The sequence below is a fragment of the Myxocyprinus asiaticus genome, chromosome 17 (genome assembly GCF_019703515.2).
Source record: "Myxocyprinus asiaticus isolate MX2 ecotype Aquarium Trade chromosome 17, UBuf_Myxa_2, whole genome shotgun sequence".
In the NCBI taxonomy this organism is placed as follows: domain Eukaryota; kingdom Metazoa; phylum Chordata; class Actinopteri; order Cypriniformes; family Catostomidae; genus Myxocyprinus; species Myxocyprinus asiaticus.
This window is the reverse complement of record NC_059360.1, coordinates 27,273,504-27,291,760: the sequence shown is the minus strand read 5'-3', so window position 1 is coordinate 27,291,760 and position 18,257 is coordinate 27,273,504. Positions and strand designations below refer to the sequence as shown.

Sequence of the window (18,257 nt, the reverse complement as noted above, 5' to 3'; positions counted from 1 at the left end):
AAATCTCTTCTTAAAAGACCTGCGTATGGCTGATTTCTTCACGATAAGATACACACCGTGACAAATATATTATGATTCAACACGTCGCGAGCCATCACTTTATAATCTAGCTGCAGCAAGCATGCGCAAGGGACATGCGTCCCCGTGCCAGAGTGTACATCAGCCGGGTGCGGTCTCAATCTATCCCCCTTAGATCGGGTCACTTCGCGCGACTCATTGAAGAGGCACTGACCGCACAGAGAAATGCCAGTTTCGGAGTTTGTACTTATTTACATGACCTGCTTCCTTATATGAACTTTAATAAAGGATGCGTTAAAGATATAACGCCGCGGTGTTTCCTTTAAAGGCGCTGTGATATGCAAGTTTTGCTTGAGCGCCGGCTCCACTTTATTTCACAATGAGAGTGCTTCTGTATTTGCTTATTTTGTATTTTTGTATAATTTCCTTATACTTTGCGATGTACATCACCTGAAGCTGTTTGGAAAGTTTGGAGTGCGTCTGGACTGTGAGCTGCGTTTTCTTCCTCTCCTCAATCATGTACTCGAACTAAAGTGCTCCTCTCGCGCGCCATCATTTGAGTTTAATGTGATCTCATGTTACGTTAAATGAGATCAAACGACTATTCGATACTTCGACACGATTAGTCGACGTTATCGCCAATGTCAACTATAAAAACATTGCCCTAGTCTAGTATGAGCCTTTTTTTATTCCGGTTGAGAGGTGTGATTTGTGTTGCTACACTCAACTCTATTATGATCCCTGAACCCATATTGTGTGTGCATAGTGATGATTGTATAGTGTTGGGATGGGTTCGAGTACTCGGGTACTCAGATGTGGCAGCGATGATCGACCATGAAAACGATGATCGATGGTGATCAAGCATGATGTGACTTCACTTTATTTGAAATCCAGTGAAAATTACCTGACAACTAAACACAAACGTGTCAAAGGGAGCTTATTTTTAATTTTGAGATTGATTACGTTACGATTTTTAGGGGTACATTGATTTTCAGAGACGTCTCATAGCAACCACACTGATATACGATGCTGAAATGCTATCGTTACAATAATCAAAACAAAGAGAGTGTAATTAACCGTGTTTTGAATACCTGTCTCTTCAAAACATATGCTAAACATGTTTTTTCATTTAATGTAAGAACTTTGACTCATTAATGGATATTATTTAATAAGTGAATATTTGTTACTGACTGTAAACCTCCCTGCCCTGCGTGAGATAACGCACACCTGCATCTTGTGGAAATGAAGATTTCTGCTTGAGTTTCCAAGTTAAAAGTCCGACATAGAAGTCCGAAAGTGTTATTCTTTTGCACTTTCCCCAGTTGAGAGGTGGAAATTCTGACTCTCCGAGTTGAATGGAATGCTTCATTAATCATTACAGCAACAACAATATGGAACATCGCGGCTTTCCTCACAAGAGTGAACATTTGTGGACACACACACAAGGCACGTGTGGCATTGGACTCAATGCGCAGAAGCAGTGCCATATACAGCAGGCGAGTGTTTCAAACAGCTAGACAGAGCACAGTTAAATGGAACACAATGCAGCGTCTTCGAAACATTCAAAATATTAAAAACGTGAAGGTTATGGCATCTCCTGTTAAGCCAACCACGATTTGAAAATGTTCAGACAGTCACTAAAAAAATGGTGCGTGCTTACTAAGATTGCTACGGTAACCTGAAAGAAGAACAGACAGACCCGCGTTGTGCACATTCTTTCATCGAGTTGAGCAGCGAACCTTCACATAATGACAAAATATGATGCATTATATTTTGATTATGCAATCTTTTGTACATTTTGTAACATTATTTTATGACAGCCTATAATATTGAATAGACGATACACTGGAACAACAAGACAATGCAGCAGCCATAGACGTTTGTCAGGCATGTTATTATATACACAGTGTATATATATATATATATATATATATATATTGTCCCTCGAGTACTCGACAAGTAATTAGTCTTGAGTATTCGAGTAGATAAAATGATGACCAAAATGCCCATCCCTAGTATAGTGTATGTGCTTTACTCTGAAAATAAAGGGAAAGCAGAAGATAAGTGTGGTTTTAATTAAGACCAGGATTATTTATTGACCAAAATTTTTGGCATTGCACATTGAGCTGCTCATTTTATAATTTCTAAAATTTACAGATGGCCTTGTCAGTTTAAATTGTTTTCAAATATTTTAATGAATTGAGTAAATATTTTCTAAAATTGTGTAAAAATAAATGTTAAATGGCTGCATAGCAGTAGTGTGTCTGCATTTTTGTCAACCACATTTTTATTACCCTATGAATAATTTTTGCACCTTAATTTTTAAAGTAATGATGGTTGCTGTGGTTATACATTGGTTGTTTACTCTAAACTTGGATTACCACTAATCTGATTTTTGTCAAATGTTTAATTTTTACATGCTGAATAAACAGCAAAAACATTGCTGTTTATTGGGTGTTGAACCCAAATTTTCTTGATTTTCTGTTGATGATTGGTTGCATGAGTAATCAGTGCCCCTCTGATTTGTTTGTCTTAGGCAGAAGGAGAAGATAATCTGAAGAAGATGCAGCTGATGGAGCTGGCCATTTTAAACGGAACATACAGAGACACCAACATCAAAGCGCGTAAGGGGACACACATTTAAACACCAACAGCCAGAAACTTAACTTATACATACATGCATACTTGCATACTCTCACACTCTAGAATCTAAATACTTGAGCAGCAACACACCAACAAGACATTAAACAGTTTAGCTGTAATTTGTGTGTTGTACAGTGACTACAGAGATTTGCTTAAGTGCTCACACACTCAGAATCACCCGCATTTAAGGGCAGAGCTTACACATTCACAAAATTTCAAATTAAAAACAACTATAATCCGTCTGTTATATTCACCCTTAATCCACATGTAAATGCACTCACATACACATGCAGTGGCATAAAGAAAAGGTTTTTATGCTGTTTTCTCATTCTCACCATAAATGAACAAAGTTTTGAGTACATTAGTACATTAGACTTCAGAATGCACATGTTCATTATAAAATTAATCCTGTTCACTTGCAGACTCTTCATAAAAACATCTCATCATCTGCTTACATAATCTAGTATTTCTGTCTCTCTCTCCCTTTTTTCCTTCTCCCACCACCTTTCAAATAGTGGTCGACCGATATACCGCCGAGGCTGATAAATCGTCCGATATTCGGAATTCTTAAAATTTTCCCCTTTGGCCAATTTGTTTCTTGAGGGCGCTGAGAATCGCCTGCTTGCATGTGAAGCGACGAGACATGTAAACGACCAGTCACGGTTCATTTTATTGTTACGTGCCATCGTGTTACTACAATAATAGACGTGTGCGACACAGTCTCATTTAAACGGTCCGCATATCAAAGCCACGGCAGTCGCGTTTGAGCTCATTATGTAAAAGTACTCTCCTGTTTCATTCTCCCTCTCTCTCCTCAACAGTTCGCTGTAACATTTAACTGTCTTGTCTAATGATAAAAAGGCAAATATCAATAAAACTAATATCATATATACCGTCTGCTAATGTGCACACATCTCGTTTAAACAGATGTAATATAAACCAACCTCACACAACTTCTGCAGATTAAACATCCTGTGGAACGCTCATAAATCTTCCTCTGAAGCATGTATTCTAACAGTCTCTCCTCAACAGTCCCCCAGTCTTGTCTAATGATAAAAGGAAAATATAAATAAAACTTCTATTATATACCATCTGCAAATATGCAGATAATTCATTTAAAAAGATGAAATTCACGAACTTTACGAAAATCCAGCTTTTTCTTCCCATCAAGTGCTCATCTAATAGCTTCCTCTGAAGTGTGTATTCCATCATCCAGAATCAAAAACTTCAGGATCAGAATTTCCTCTGATTCACAAATCATGACGATCACTCGGTGACAATCCAAGCAGGCGATCCAGGCCGTTTAATCTGTCAGGAGATTGCTGCTCGCGCTGGATCCACACGAGCGTGTGAGTGCAACTTCAAAGTAAAAGCTCTTCATGTGCGCTATGAGTAAATATCTTATTCACTATGCACTGTATGTACAATTGGTTTGATTCTGTATTTTTTGAGAACATCCATAGTTGCTGGACTACTGGGTGTACTGTTATTTCCTTCTTCCTAATATATTAAGTTTCTTCATGTGCAAATAAATTACTAAAATTTGGTGACTAAACAAAAATCAGAAGAAACTGCTATCTACTGTTTTAAAATACAATATAATTTTATTTATTTATTTATTTAAACAAAGTTTAGTGTGAAATTTAGTTAATACAGTGGTAAATAAGAGTTTATTCATTTTTTAGCAATTTTATGTTTGTTATTTACTATATTAAATTGTGTGATTTACCGGCATTGTATCGGCCTATCAGCCACCCTGCTCTCTGGATATCGGCATCTGCACTTAAAGCCCATATCGGTCGATCACTACTTTCAAAGCTGTTCTAAATGCAGTCACAGCTTGTGTAATCTTGGTGTGGCACACAGAATCATTTTGCTGCATGATTGTTTTTTAGGTTTTCTTGAGGTCATAAACATATTGCTGGAAAATATTCACATATGACTCCTCCCATGCCATACATATTTGTTACTGTTATGCATTTCCACATTGACATTAAGTGTGTGGGTCTTTAACGCTATGTATAGTAATATTTGAATGAATGTAACAATATGTGTAAATGGATGTTTGTATGGATTTATGAATGTGTGCATGGATATGTATGAAGTGGACATCTCTTTGGAAGAAGCACATCTGTTTCAAATGTCTCCTATTTTGTGATTCAGTTATGCTTCAATGCAAAATATAAACAAATGCATTTTAATTTAACCATGTTGTAGTTGTTGCCTCTCCATATCTGCATGAAAGGTCCTGGTGGCATGTAGAGGTTTAGATTCATGCAGGAAAGCTTCTAGTGAGTTAGATCTAGCACTGCCAATTTTGGACTTTATGTCCAAGGATTTGGAACCCCTATTATTTATATTTAGGCTGTTAGACATGCAACAGTTTGGTTAAACTCGAGCAGAATAAGTGGTGCCACCTCTACATGCTGCAGGGCGTTGAGTTCAGATGTGTTTTTCTTTGATCAGTTACTGTGTGTGTTGTGCATTAGTGCTTCTGTTTTGGTGATCGCTTTGCCCTGGAATGATCAGTCATCAGTTTCTCCTTGTATTTGTTTTTATTTGTAATGATTTTGGGTGTGGGGTTTTAGTTTGCTTTTAGAGTACCTTTTTTGTGATTCATTGACCATCGCATGGACTAATTTTCCTTTTTATTTTTTCCCCTACCCTCTTTTTTCCTTTTCATGTACTCCTGTTTCCTGTTTCTGCGTGTGCTTTTCTCACATCTGTTATTTGTTCTATGTCTGTCTTTCACTGGTTCTGAAAATTATACACATTCACATACCCAACCTCTATCCCTCTCTTGCTCTTTCTCTACAACTCTCCCATTACTTTCTCCCTACCTCTCTTTCCTTGTTTTCTTTCTCTCCTTGTCACCTTGACTCTCCCATTTTCCTCCTATTCTTTCTTACCTCACCCTACCTTGTTCTCCATCCCTCTCTCTTCATGTCCTTTAACCTCTCTCCATTCTCTCTCTCTCTGTCTTTCACTCTTTCGTTTACGGCAGCCACCCTTGCGTTCTCTCTTGCAGCAGCGGCAGCAGCTGCTCAAGGTCAGCGGCTTATCGCGGCCCCTGCGGGTCAGGTCCTCCCCCCGGCTGCCCTCAGGCCCCCAACTCCAGCAGGGACCCCTATCATGAACATCATCAGACCCACTCAGATGGCCACCATGCTACCCAATGGCACCCCAACCCTGGTGCCCCCATCGCCCGATGCGGGCATTATCTACACTACACCCTATGACTACCCTTATGCCTTGGCGCCCACGTCTCTGCTGGAATATCCCATCGAGCACAGCGGAGTCCTAGGTAAGCTGGCGTGGGGGCTTGGCACTTCACCCTTCTTTGCCCCGCAAGAGGGCACTGCCAGGGGGTTTTACGGGGGCGCGTTTGATGGGGCGTCACCCCACCCCATTCAGGACTCACTGAAAGGTAAATATGTGATGACTAGCTCATGCTAGTGGACTAGCTCACCCAGGTGATTAAAGAAAATAAATAGCTACATAGGTAACATTCAGCTGCCATTGAGACGGGCTGGGACAGGGACCACTTACCTCTGTCTAAAACGAGGTGTATAACTTTGTGTGTGTGTTTATTTTTCTGCTGCATAAGAAGTGTTCTCCAAGGACTCGCACACACTCACTCTCGCAGGCAGTAGCGACAAGCTTGCACACAGCTTTTGTTTCTCTATCTGTTTCTCTCTGTTGCCGTAGGCTTTGTCAGGCAGGCTACTGGTGGATCCCCTCGGATTACTCTTGGCTTTTGAAATCATTTCTCTCTTCCTTGCTATAGCAGGCCTTGGTGCCGGTGCTGAGCGGCAGAGAGAGCGAAAGAGGCCTGAGTCCCGTCAGGGATGTTCATTAAATTCTTCCACTATTCTCACTGTATCCAGTTGTCTTATTTTTACCCTTGTGAGCTTGAGCACTCCACCCTATTCTGGGAGAATAACCCAAACTCATCTGCTTGGAGAGGGGCTTCTGCAATCACTCACAATGAAGGAAGATAATAACCACAGTTATGAAACAGGATTTAACATTAGAAACTTCACACTTGCGGAGGACAATAAATGTTTAGAATTCTGATTTTTAAAGTGAGCATGTTAAACCGACGCGTCGATCAATAGCATGCTCAGTTGGACCCATCAGTTTCCATCCTAAGTTTAACATGAATGAAGTCTTTGATACCAAAAAGCATGTTGAATTGCACTAATAAAAACAAAATCCATTACATTAACTATGCTTAAATTTCTTTCACCTACTGGTGGGGGCCTTGCACTTTACTATTTTGTCTGCAATATCCCAGATGTGCAAGATTAAATTTCCAACTGAAATTGTGGAGGTGAATTTGTAAAGCAAAAGATAATAGCCTGTGTATTACCTGTAAAATAATAAAGGTAGCATGGAACTGAATATTTTGGATCCAACTTTTGGAAGGTGAATTTTTAATACTGAATTTTTAAAGATGAAATGATGTTGGAAGTGTTTCAACTGAAATATTCACAGCTTAAATATACAACCATGTTAAAGTGCAGCCGTAAAATATTAGGGCACTGTTAATTCGATGTGTTTTTATTTGATTATTAGTACATTTTTTATTTGTGTGTGGGTGTCTGACTTAAGTAACGATTATACTTCCATACTGTCCCTTGTTTAAAAATGTTTTGATTGATAGCCACCAAAGAAGCTACATGTGCAAGCAGCTGAATATTGCGCTTGAATAGCTTGAGTTGCGGTCATTCAGAGCTGATCAGGTGGATGGCTTTCCAAGTTCAGTTCACTGAATCTGTACAGTTGGGACCTTTGGGTCTTCTGCTATTCTGACAGTACTGGGTTTTCACTTTTAAACTTCAACACTCACAAGCTTAGCAGCCTTTTATTTACTTACTGTATCGATTCAACATCCAACCACCCCCAGACCAGACCATGCTCCCTCTCTCTCTCTCTCTCTCCCCTGATTGCTCTCTAGGCTTCTGTGCAATCAGAAGTGATTTGTTTGACATCTGCTGTTGCAGCATGCCATGTGGTTGTACACACACACACACACACACACACCGTAAGAGGGAATCGTCAGTGCTTCTACAGAATTCTTTCAAGGAGAGTAAGAACATTTGGCCTTAGCAGCTCTTCGATGATGTCATAATAGTTTTGCCATTTGTACAGTTGTCAGTCATTCAGGTTTCTTCTTTTTTTTTTTTTTGACGGCTGGCAGTCAGCTGTCTGTAATAAAAAAAAAAATTAAAAAAAAAAAAACTTTTTGCTGTTGATCATAAGGATGTTGGGTATTTAAAAAATTCTGTGAACATTTTTTTTGTATGCCAGTTAATAGGCCATGATTCTTGACTATTTTTGTATAGTTAGAACGATAGAGTGAGACCAGCAGGAAACTGCCTTTGGATTTCTTAAGACTAAAATAAATCCATCTGAAGGTCTTTTCACACCAAGAGCCACGTGAAAAAGCAATGTGGTCATTCAATTTAATGCAAAAATACAACATCAGATTTTTCGCTTTAAATCAAAATACATTCTAATATGGAATTTCTTTCTGTACACATGAGCCAAAAACGTATTATTGGTCGGTAAGTATTTTTGTTGGATGAATTTCATCACTGGTGTGAATTGGGTCCATAGGTATGCATTGTTTTTATTTTTTACAACAAAAGTTGTGTAGACATTTAGCTATGTGTGAACAGGCCTTCACTATGGCAAAAAAAAGTACTTTTCCAGTTCCTACCGTTTCTTTTTGAGACTGAGTTGTTATTTCTGAGGAAAACAATGGAAAACAAGACAGTAATGTAATCATCAGCAAGCTTAGCATTTCATTTTTTCCTAATGAATTCTTGTGAGCAGAGTAAAGACGGTTGTAGATGAGTGTTTTCTGAAATATAACTAATATGAGCAAGGTACTATCTTGCAGTATTCACAGGGTGTCAAAATTTGATTGTAATTCACTATCAAATGATGCTTTTTCCACTGTAGCAAAGTATAATTCCCCCCCCCCCCCCCCCCAAGACATCCCTTGATAAACCTTTTTGGTGTTGTATTTTTTATTTTTTTAAAAACAAATCATGAGTCCTTGCCCGCCCGTCTCAAACAATCTTAGAATCTTGTGAGTCAAACCAATTACTGTGTAATTTAAGATATAATTTTTTTAAACTCTTGACTTTTTTTATTTGCATTTGCTATCCATCATGTTGGTATTGTGAATATGTATTAAATGTAGAAGTATTACATGCATACATTTTAATATAGATGAGAATTAATGTAAAGCCTGTTTCACAGCGAGCCTGCACAAATCTAGCCTCATTTTAAATAGATCTCTTCAATAAAAGGTAAAAATCATGTTCTTCAGTTTTGCCCAAGAATTCTCTAGTTCTGGAGTTGTAAATTCTCTGGTTTAATAGTTGAGGCAAGTTATGATTGTTTTGGTCTGGCTGTGTTCCCCAGGCTTTACATTTCTGTTGTCTCCCTGGCCTGAACCATGTCTAACCTTATGGACCTATTGTAATCTAGGTGCAATGGCTACTAAAGTGCGGAGACATGATTCACGGGTCCATCCTTACCAAAGGATAGTGACCGCAGACAGAGGTTAGTTAGACAAGATATTTTTACCTTTTTTATTCTTTCTGTATTGCTTTGTTTCTCTGAATGGGGGATGGCAGTGAGATACAAATGTGTAGATTAGCTGCACATCTTTACTGTGGAAATATGTTTACAAATGAAATGCCTCTAGAAACACTCAGGTTTACGGAAAAAAAAAAACAACACTTTTGACTGTAATTGAAGTAAATGCCGTCTGTTCAATAGCTTTATATCAGTGCATTCCTTAACTGCGTCAAGATCCAAAAGATGTGTTTTTTTTTTTTTTTTTTTTTTTTTTTTTTTTTACTTTATACTGATTTGTTTTGATATTAAATTACAAAGAAAGGACTGGAATAAGTTTCCGTTGCCAGCAAAGCCATTGGCTAACTGCTTAAGCTTTTCAAAATCAAAAGTTTATCAGATCTTTATCAAGTTTATTTGTTCATCTCTAAATGTGAAAGTTTTTATGGTCCTCATAACAAGAACTCTATATTTTAGTTTTAATGAAGGTACTATTTCATACATGAGTATTTTTATAGCATATGTAATTTTTATTCCTGTGTACACGTTTACTGAAAAAATAAAGAAAATCAAAAGCGATATTTAGCAGTATTTATTTGCGTAATGATGCACTAGCTCTCCGATTCCTCTCACAACTAATTACACTGTTCGTAACATGCATTTCGACTCAAGACACTAAAATATTACTAGCTTTTGTTTGTATGTGTTTTTCTTGTTTGCCTATGTGACACCTCTCTGCTTATGTTTGTGGGAACATGGGGCATTTTAGCGCTTTAATTACATGTTGTAACATTCTGATTAGAACTCTGATCATGATGCTTGTGTGTCATGATCATAACCAGGTTTAGCCTGTTTTTTGTCTCTTGGCCATGTAATTAGGGGTTAAACAAAGAGATTGCATTCATTTTGCTGTTAAAATGATGTCATTCCAGTCTCTTCTTGCTGACTAATATCTTTTCTACCTTTTTTTTTTGTTTGTTTGTTTTTTTTCCTTTTTATTGTTTTCATTTTTGTTCCTAACCACCTAGCCGCCACCGGCAACTAACAAATGACCTCTGAACTCTTCACCCAATGATGAGCGCCCAAGCCTGCCTGCTGATCAGATTAACTGGTAATTGCCTTTTGCTAGCCTGGTGGACGCAGAGAGAGAGGCACCTGTCCGAGCAGTGATCCTAACACAAACCTACATTAAACACAACAACCCTCCATACCAACACATGTAGCGATAATGACTATGATACTCTATTATTTTATAAATGAGTTATGACCTTTTTTAAATTTGTTTCTTTCTTTTTCTTTTTTAAATTACAAACGATTGGGTGGATGTTAACAGCGATGTTGCGTTACCCGATAATCTGCACTGACGTTTAAAAGCAATAAAGACGTGTCTTCTGCTAATTTAACCCTTAAATACATTTATACTCACAATTAAATCCAATAAAAAAAAAAGTAAAATATATATATATATATATATATATATATATATATACACACACACACACACACACACACACACACACACACATTCGGTGACCCTTAATTTATAAATCATAACGCTAAACAGGGCATCATGATCCAGATCATGTTTGTCCGCTACCACTAAAAAACAGTGTTTTACCCCACCCAAATGTTGATAGTCACTATGAATCAACAAAAGAAAAAGAAGGAAAGAAATCCACACTCACACCAACTTGTGAATTTTCTGTCCTTCTCTGATGTAATGCTGTTTTTTCAGTTGATACATTTTTACTGTGCTGACACATTCTGGGTGTGCCTGTCCAGCTGATTTAGAGCATGGCTACAATGACAGACTGCAAAAAGCTTGTTTTGATTTTTCCTTTGTTCTGTAACTTCTCCTAGATTGTTGTTGTTTTTATTTTTTTTTATTATTATTATTATGTTTTCATGTATCTTATTAATAGTGTTTGGCAATACTTGCAGGTTTATACATGCTGCTCATTGCTGGATTTGTGCCAGCTCAGTAGGGGGCAGTAAGCAGAGTCAGGCAGGGCAATAGGGGTGTGTTTTTAACAGGAGAGATTAGGGTGAAGGGTTTTTGGGGTAAATTTAAGTCTAGCATAATTCAGGGTTGGAAAGCTGGGAAATGAACCGGAATCCGTTTACTCAACTATGCCATCCCAAAAACTCAATCTCCACATACAGTGCCTGAACTTTCTAGAAATCTTTCTGAATGAGCTGTGAGAAAAAAAAAAAAAGTATTATGTGTGTGCATTTAGCCAAAGGGTTTTCATTTAATGAATTTACATACATGTATCTAACCGCCAAGGGTTCTATAATTTTAGGATAGAGTTTGAAATGGTTTTATGTTATGCCTGTATCTGTTTATTATAGCGAATCAAATATGGATGAAATTATGAATTTTCCCAAAAGATGCTAATTTTCTTGGATGTGCGAAAGCAATGAACACTAAGGAAGATAAATGAAGTAGACCGGACGGGGGAGGGCTTAACCTCTCACTGGTGTTTGTACACACTTTTTTGGTTTTCTGTTGTTCTGCATTCTTCTTATTATATCCTTTTTTTCTTTTCTTTTTTTTTTTTTAAGATTGATTTTCAGAAGCCAAGTTCTCTCCCCCGTCCCACCTTACAGTTGAGCTTAACAACAATGCAGGTGTTCTTTAAAGACCTTCATCAACTTTTGTCAAATTCATAATGCAAGCTGATTTGTTTTTCTAGCCCTCAAAACACTTAAATCAAATAGCCCATCCACAATGTGTCCTGCACACCCCCAGTTACTGAGCCCACTCTCATTTCTATACACCCTCTCAAGAAAACATAGGATGTGAAAGCCATGTCTGCCTGTTCAAATTGCTTTATACATACATGATATATATTAAAAATGTATAAATGTAGATATGTCTTTGCATATAAAAATACAGAAAGATCAAAATTAGATACTTTTACAGGGTGCTGGAAAACAAATATATATTTTTGGCAATTATAGCTTTTTATACTTGCAGTTACAAAATATGAAACATAATACTCATATATATATATATATATATATATATATATATATTTATATATTAGTTAGTAGAATAGTAAAGCAAATGGTGGTCAAGAAATGTTGTGACTATGGATACTATTGGTCAGAGGAAAAACAAACGGACCAAAATAGTCAAATATTGAGAATGTTTGAAAAATTGAATGGTGAGAAGTAATCAGAGTATATTTAAGGAAATTAAGTGCCTTACTGGTGGTCGTTTCTTTTTCCAAGTGTTACATTCTGTTCAATAATATCCAGCACCAACTAGTATAGGGTGGGGGGGGGGGGGTGTTTGTGATGAGAAAGCACCCCAAGAGTTAAACCAACAGGCTGTTGCAGTGTGCCACTGAAACTATTCTATGCAAAGGAAGAGCAGTCATTTGACCAGCTAACTATGTGCCATGATTTGTCTTCCCAAAATTACATTTTTTTTTTTTTCTCCTTTAATTCCCATTTGAACAAAGTGTTTTATTTTCTCTTTATTTGATTGCATTATATTCTTATATATTATGAGGACAAGATCAGCAATGCTGTCCATGTAATAAATTACTGTGATTTTTGTCAAGAACAACTGCCAATCATGATGTGGAAGTCTGCCTGGTGTTATGTTTGGGAAGGGAGATTTCTTAACTGAATTCAATTTGAGGATTGGACTTCATCTGAAACCTCTCCTTGTTTCAAGATTTGCAAACTGCAAAATTTCAGTCATTGCCTTTTTTTCCTGAGAAAGTACATCAAGTTAAAGTATATCAAGTATTTTTCTCACTTTGAAAAAGGCCTCCCTGGTTTTCCAGAACAAATAGATGCAGCCTTACAGTGTACTGATCTGGGAAGGGGAAATAAAAATGCAGTGAGTAAAAATATCTCATGTCTTTTAAAGTATTACTGAAAGGAGGGTTGCAGGGATATTCATCTGTTGGCGCATTAGTGTCAGAGCAGTGCCAAATCTTATACGGTCACAGAGCCACAGTATCAAAATCACACGCTGAAGATCAGGCCTCTCAAGTGGCGCGCCATCGTTACCAAACAGTTTTCAATCATTGAAACAACTGGGGGTGTTCATCACTTTAAAAACGATGGAAAAAAGATAGCATTCAAGTTTTCTTTACTGTAATCTTGGCAGTCACTGGTGTAGTCTGTAGATCACTTTGTTACACAAGAAAGGTCAATTTTTTTTTTTTTTTCTTTTCTCAGTATTAGAAACCTGTTTTAAGCTTATTGAAATAATGAAATGCAATATTAGAAAGGAGTAGAGAAATGGACAGTATTAAATAAATCCCCTCTGCCATGTTACTACATGCTGTTAATGTTTTGGAGTTGGGTTAGTCTTTTAGGTGAATGGAGAAATCTGTCGAATTCTCTTCCGCCTGCCTTCTACATGTGTAATAATGTAAATTACAGCCATTGTTACAGGTTTCTAATGTATTTTTCTAACTTCATTTTATATGTACAATTTCTTTTTTTTTTTTTTAAATCTCCTTTTGTGATTAAGCCCAATACATTTATTTTTTATTTTTTCCATGTCCTCTCTCCCTCCCTCACGGCCCACCCTTTACTCAGATCTGTCTCATTGGGAGCATTGCCTTTTCCTACAGTTTTGTTTTCTTGCTGATTCTTAGCTTGTTTAACTCATTAGCAACGTAATAGATTCTCTTGTCATAGGTATTTTACATGCTTGCATTTAGTTTTTATGGTGTATGCTGTTATTTTTTCTTATTAACCTCCTTGGCATTTATTTTAATAAAACATTCTTAGTAAGAATTTTACTAACTTTGCTGATTTTATTTTGTGTTGTGTTCTTTTTTTAACCAGTTTAATGAATCTACTACCTTGGTCTGGTTCACGGACTAACACAATTAAATCTGGTGTGTGACCACCCTCACAATTTCTCACCCTTATAATACTTGTAATATAATACTTGTGCGCACACACACACACACATACTTATAAATGGGGGCAAACCATAAACTTTTGTTTTTATATAAAGCTAATTGTAATGACTACAGTTACTAGTCCTAACCCACACCCTACCTTTACAAGAAAACTGCATTTTTAGAACAAAAACCAGTATTTGCTTTATTAACCAATGGAGGTTTTAGCTCAGTTTTAAATCAAGTTCCACACCCCCATAAACATTTAGTTCATGCACACTCGCTGAATAATCTTCCACACAGTCTAACAGGACAATGTGCACGAGGCAGTCTGTTCGTTCTTCACTCCGCTCCTGCACTCTCACCTGTGTTGCTGTAGAGATCTTCCCAAGCGCGTGCTACCATGCCTTGTCTGCCTCACTGTGCACACAGTCTACTGGTGCAACTGGTGTTTCCCTTTATTTTTATTTTTTTTTTCTCATTTTGCTGTGAGCAAAACTGCTGCTTTCTTTAGAACTGGAAGTAACTGGGATTTAAAACTAGAGTTCAGGCTAAATGCATTAAGAACTTCTGTATGGAAAGCCAAACAATATCTGGGAGAAATATTTGTTTAGGAGTTGGGGTTTTTCATGAATAGGCTCAGAACTTTTTTTTTTTTTTTTTTTTTTGCTTTGCTTTTTTTTCCCCCTAAAAAATAAAGTCCAGCAAACCCTTCCTATAGCTTTAGTTATGGACGAAAGTACTAATAAAATAGTCTGCTCTTGGTGGAACTGCTTGGGTCTTGTTGCCATGGAGACTAAATGTGTGTACTGGCTCTATGAGATGTTTTGGATGAGTGAAAGTTTATTTATACAATATTTTACATTAGGAGTTGCATTCTGCGTTTCGTTGTTGCTTTGTAAATCCAAGCCAAGTGTACTAATGTTTTTTTTCTTTTTTCTTTCTTTTTCTTTTTTTTCTCATCCGAAAGTTACTAATTCGAAATGCATTGCAACCGATTAAACTGCACAATTTTAAAAAAGTGTTTCTACACGATCTTTAACCCACTGATTGAAACTTCAGAATGGAAAACGTTCCTAATGTTGCTGACTGAAGTGGTGCACCATCTTCATTCTGAACAGCAATTAACAGAGCCTTAATATTGCATTAATAAAGGAAAGGTTTGTATGTATTTTCTTCTGCTACAAAAAATAAATAAATAAATAAATAAAAAGCCCTCAGAGAATTATCAGCATCTAATTAAATTATTTTAACTATTTATGGAGTTTATATATATATATATATATATATATATATATATATATATATATATATATATATACATACATATATATATATATATATATATATATATATATATATATATACATATATATATATATATATATATCTGTGCTATGAGCCAAACTGATTGAAATAATTGGAATTTACTTTGTTACTGGCACAAGTTTCTCTGTGTAGCACAATTAAGGTTATGTCTCTCAATTGAATATTAACATCTACCAGTTAAACCTGAAAATGTAAAATGTCTTCATCGCAAGAGGTCTTTTTTTTTTTAAGTTATCAAAAGCCTTTTGCTTCAGTGTCCCACAAAGGTATCCTATTACCTTATTGAAGTCCAATTTGCAAACACTTGAACCGCAGTGTGCCTTCAGCAGTACATTTTTGGACTGCATTAACGTACCTTTCAGCAATTCCTGGGACTGTATATGTTTTTACCATAAGTCTCCAATCATTAGTGACACCAATTCCTTCTGAGAACATTCCTCCTTTGTCACAGTAGGGTGATTTATCATGGCCATTTGTAGCATTCACTGGGTTGAAGATCAAATACTACCAAAATCTTCAGGAGAGATATACTGGATTTTTTGTTTATCAATTTTCTTTAAATTTACTCATTTTGTTTGTTGAATAATACAACACTGTTGTGTATATAAGACAAGGAAAAATGTATGTAAAGTCAACCTGTTGTTCATAGCAAAAATAAAAGATAAAAAAAGGAGTGTGGTAATGTGTGAAATAAAGGGCAATATTTTCAATTTGGTGAGATCTGATTGCAGTAAGATGGGATTCTATATATTACTCAGTCCATCCTTCTCTGAGGACCAAACTCTGCAGTTTGAAAATGTGGTCTTGCACTGAGGTAAGTTATTTTCAGGTAAGAAAATTACAGTAAGTCACAATGGGGTCACAAATTTGACTTGTACAGAAAAGTGATTCTGAAAGTCCTGATGTACAATGTAGCTGATTTTATGAAGCCTTTGGAGGGCAGAAGTTGATAATTTATTTTATGTTCACTGTGCTACATTAGGGTTCAGCTGGGCTAAAGTCCCCAGATGTAAAAGGCACTTTTGAGTTTATTTTCTCCCAGAACGCAGCAACAAAAAATACCACACACTTGATTGTCACGATTGGTAATTTGATCTAACATTTTATTACATGTAAAATGTTGCAAATTTAGGTAGCTAATGAGAATCCATGAAATTATAACATGTATTTTTAGATAAAATACTTATGTCATTTTCAGGTTTAAGGTTGTTAAATTAAAGGTATTTCAATAACTGTCCAATAAGTGAAGAAAGAGTATTTGGGGTAAAATATGTAGATTCATTTGTTTACAAAAATACTTGAGGTACCATTATGAAACTGAGATTATGAAATACCAAATATGATTTAAATTAAGAACAAATGGTGCAACCTTTTCTAAAGTGGTTATTTTTAATAAATATTGTATTAATTTGTTACTCAAAAAAGCATGTTGCAGTCTCAAAAGTATTTGCAAAATTTGATACATTTTGCACAATAACTATTGACCCTATATTGACACTTTCACTTTAACACCCAGCCACGAAAAAAAAAAAAAGTTGAATCAAAACAACTTTCTGTATTTATTTATTTTCACATACATTATGTAGCTCCATCAATATTCAATTAAGATAAATTACTTGCAAGAAAAAAAAAAAATCCTTTAAGGAATATTCCGGGTTCAATACAAGTTAAGCTCAGACAGCATTTGTGGCATAATGATTACCACAAAAATTAATTTTGACACGTTCCTCTATAAAAAAGCAAAAATTGAGGTTACAATGAGACACTTACAATGGAAGTGAATGGGGCCAATTTTTCTTTTTTTGAGGGTTTAAACAGAGAAGTGTGAAGCCTATAATTTTATTAAAGCACTTACATACATTTTTATGTTACAACTTGAGCATTATTTGAGCTGTAAATTTGTTTAAATTGTCTTTACAACAACAACAAAAGTTTTAAAATTGGTTTTAACTTCACTCAGAAAAGGTTAGTAAGTGATTTTATCACACTAAAATCATGTTTACATGCATATTGTTTATGTTTTGTGGCTATACTTTTGAAAAAGTATGTATTTTAATGTTAAAAAATGGGCTCCCATTCACTTCCATTGTAAGTGCCTCACTGGAACCTCGATTTTTCCTTTTTTTTAAAGAAAGGGAAGGATGAGTCAAAATAAATTTTTGTGGTACTCAGCATTATGCCACAAATGCATAATTGATTGAGCTTAACTTGTATTGAACCCAGAACATTCCTTTAAGGGGGCCGTTAGCCCCATTGTACCCTACTTGGTGATGCTTGCCTTGTTACAAATGAAGCCCTGAAAATGCTACTGTATTTAAAGTGTGGCCAATATACAAAGGCCACAAGTACTGACCACTTTATTAGGTACCCCTGTACACTTATTTATTCATACGATTATCTAATCAACCAATCGTGTGGCAGCAGTTCAATGCATAAAATTATGCAGATATGTGTCAGGAGCTTCAGTTAATGTTCACATCAACCATCAGAATGGGGGAAAAAAATGTGATCTCAGTGTTTTTAACCATGGCATGATTGTTGGTGCCAGACAGGCTGATTTGAGTATTTCTGTAACTGCTGATCTCCTGGGATTTTCACGCACAACCGTCTTAGAGTTTACACAGAATGGTGCCCAAACAAAAACGCCTTGTTGATGAGAGAGGTCAACAGAGAATGGCCAGACTGGTTCGAGCTGACAGAAAGGCTACGGTAACTCAGATAACCGCTCTTTACAGTTGTAGTGAGCAGAAAAACATCTCAGAATTCACAACATGTCGAACCTTGAGGCAGATGGGC

General features: G+C 36.3%; 1 protein-coding gene across 5 annotated transcripts in view; it reads left to right on the top strand.

Moving 5' to 3' along the window:
* Positions 1-14,031, top strand: part of LOC127455105 (protein quaking-A-like) — a 134,978-nt gene extending 120,947 nt beyond the window's left edge. Inside the window, exons 5-8 of one of the 5 annotated variants that reach the window (XM_051722703.1) lie at positions 2,555-2,642; positions 5,690-5,965; positions 9,166-9,240; positions 10,284-14,031. In XM_051722703.1, the coding sequence (XP_051578663.1) occupies positions 2,555-2,642; positions 5,690-5,965; positions 9,166-9,240; positions 10,284-10,300 (456 nt within the window). In that variant the 3' untranslated portion in view covers positions 10,301-14,031. The other 4 variants (XM_051722699.1, XM_051722700.1, XM_051722698.1 and 1 more) reach the window with 4 other exon arrangements.
* Positions 14,032-18,257: the final 4,226 nt, after the last annotated feature.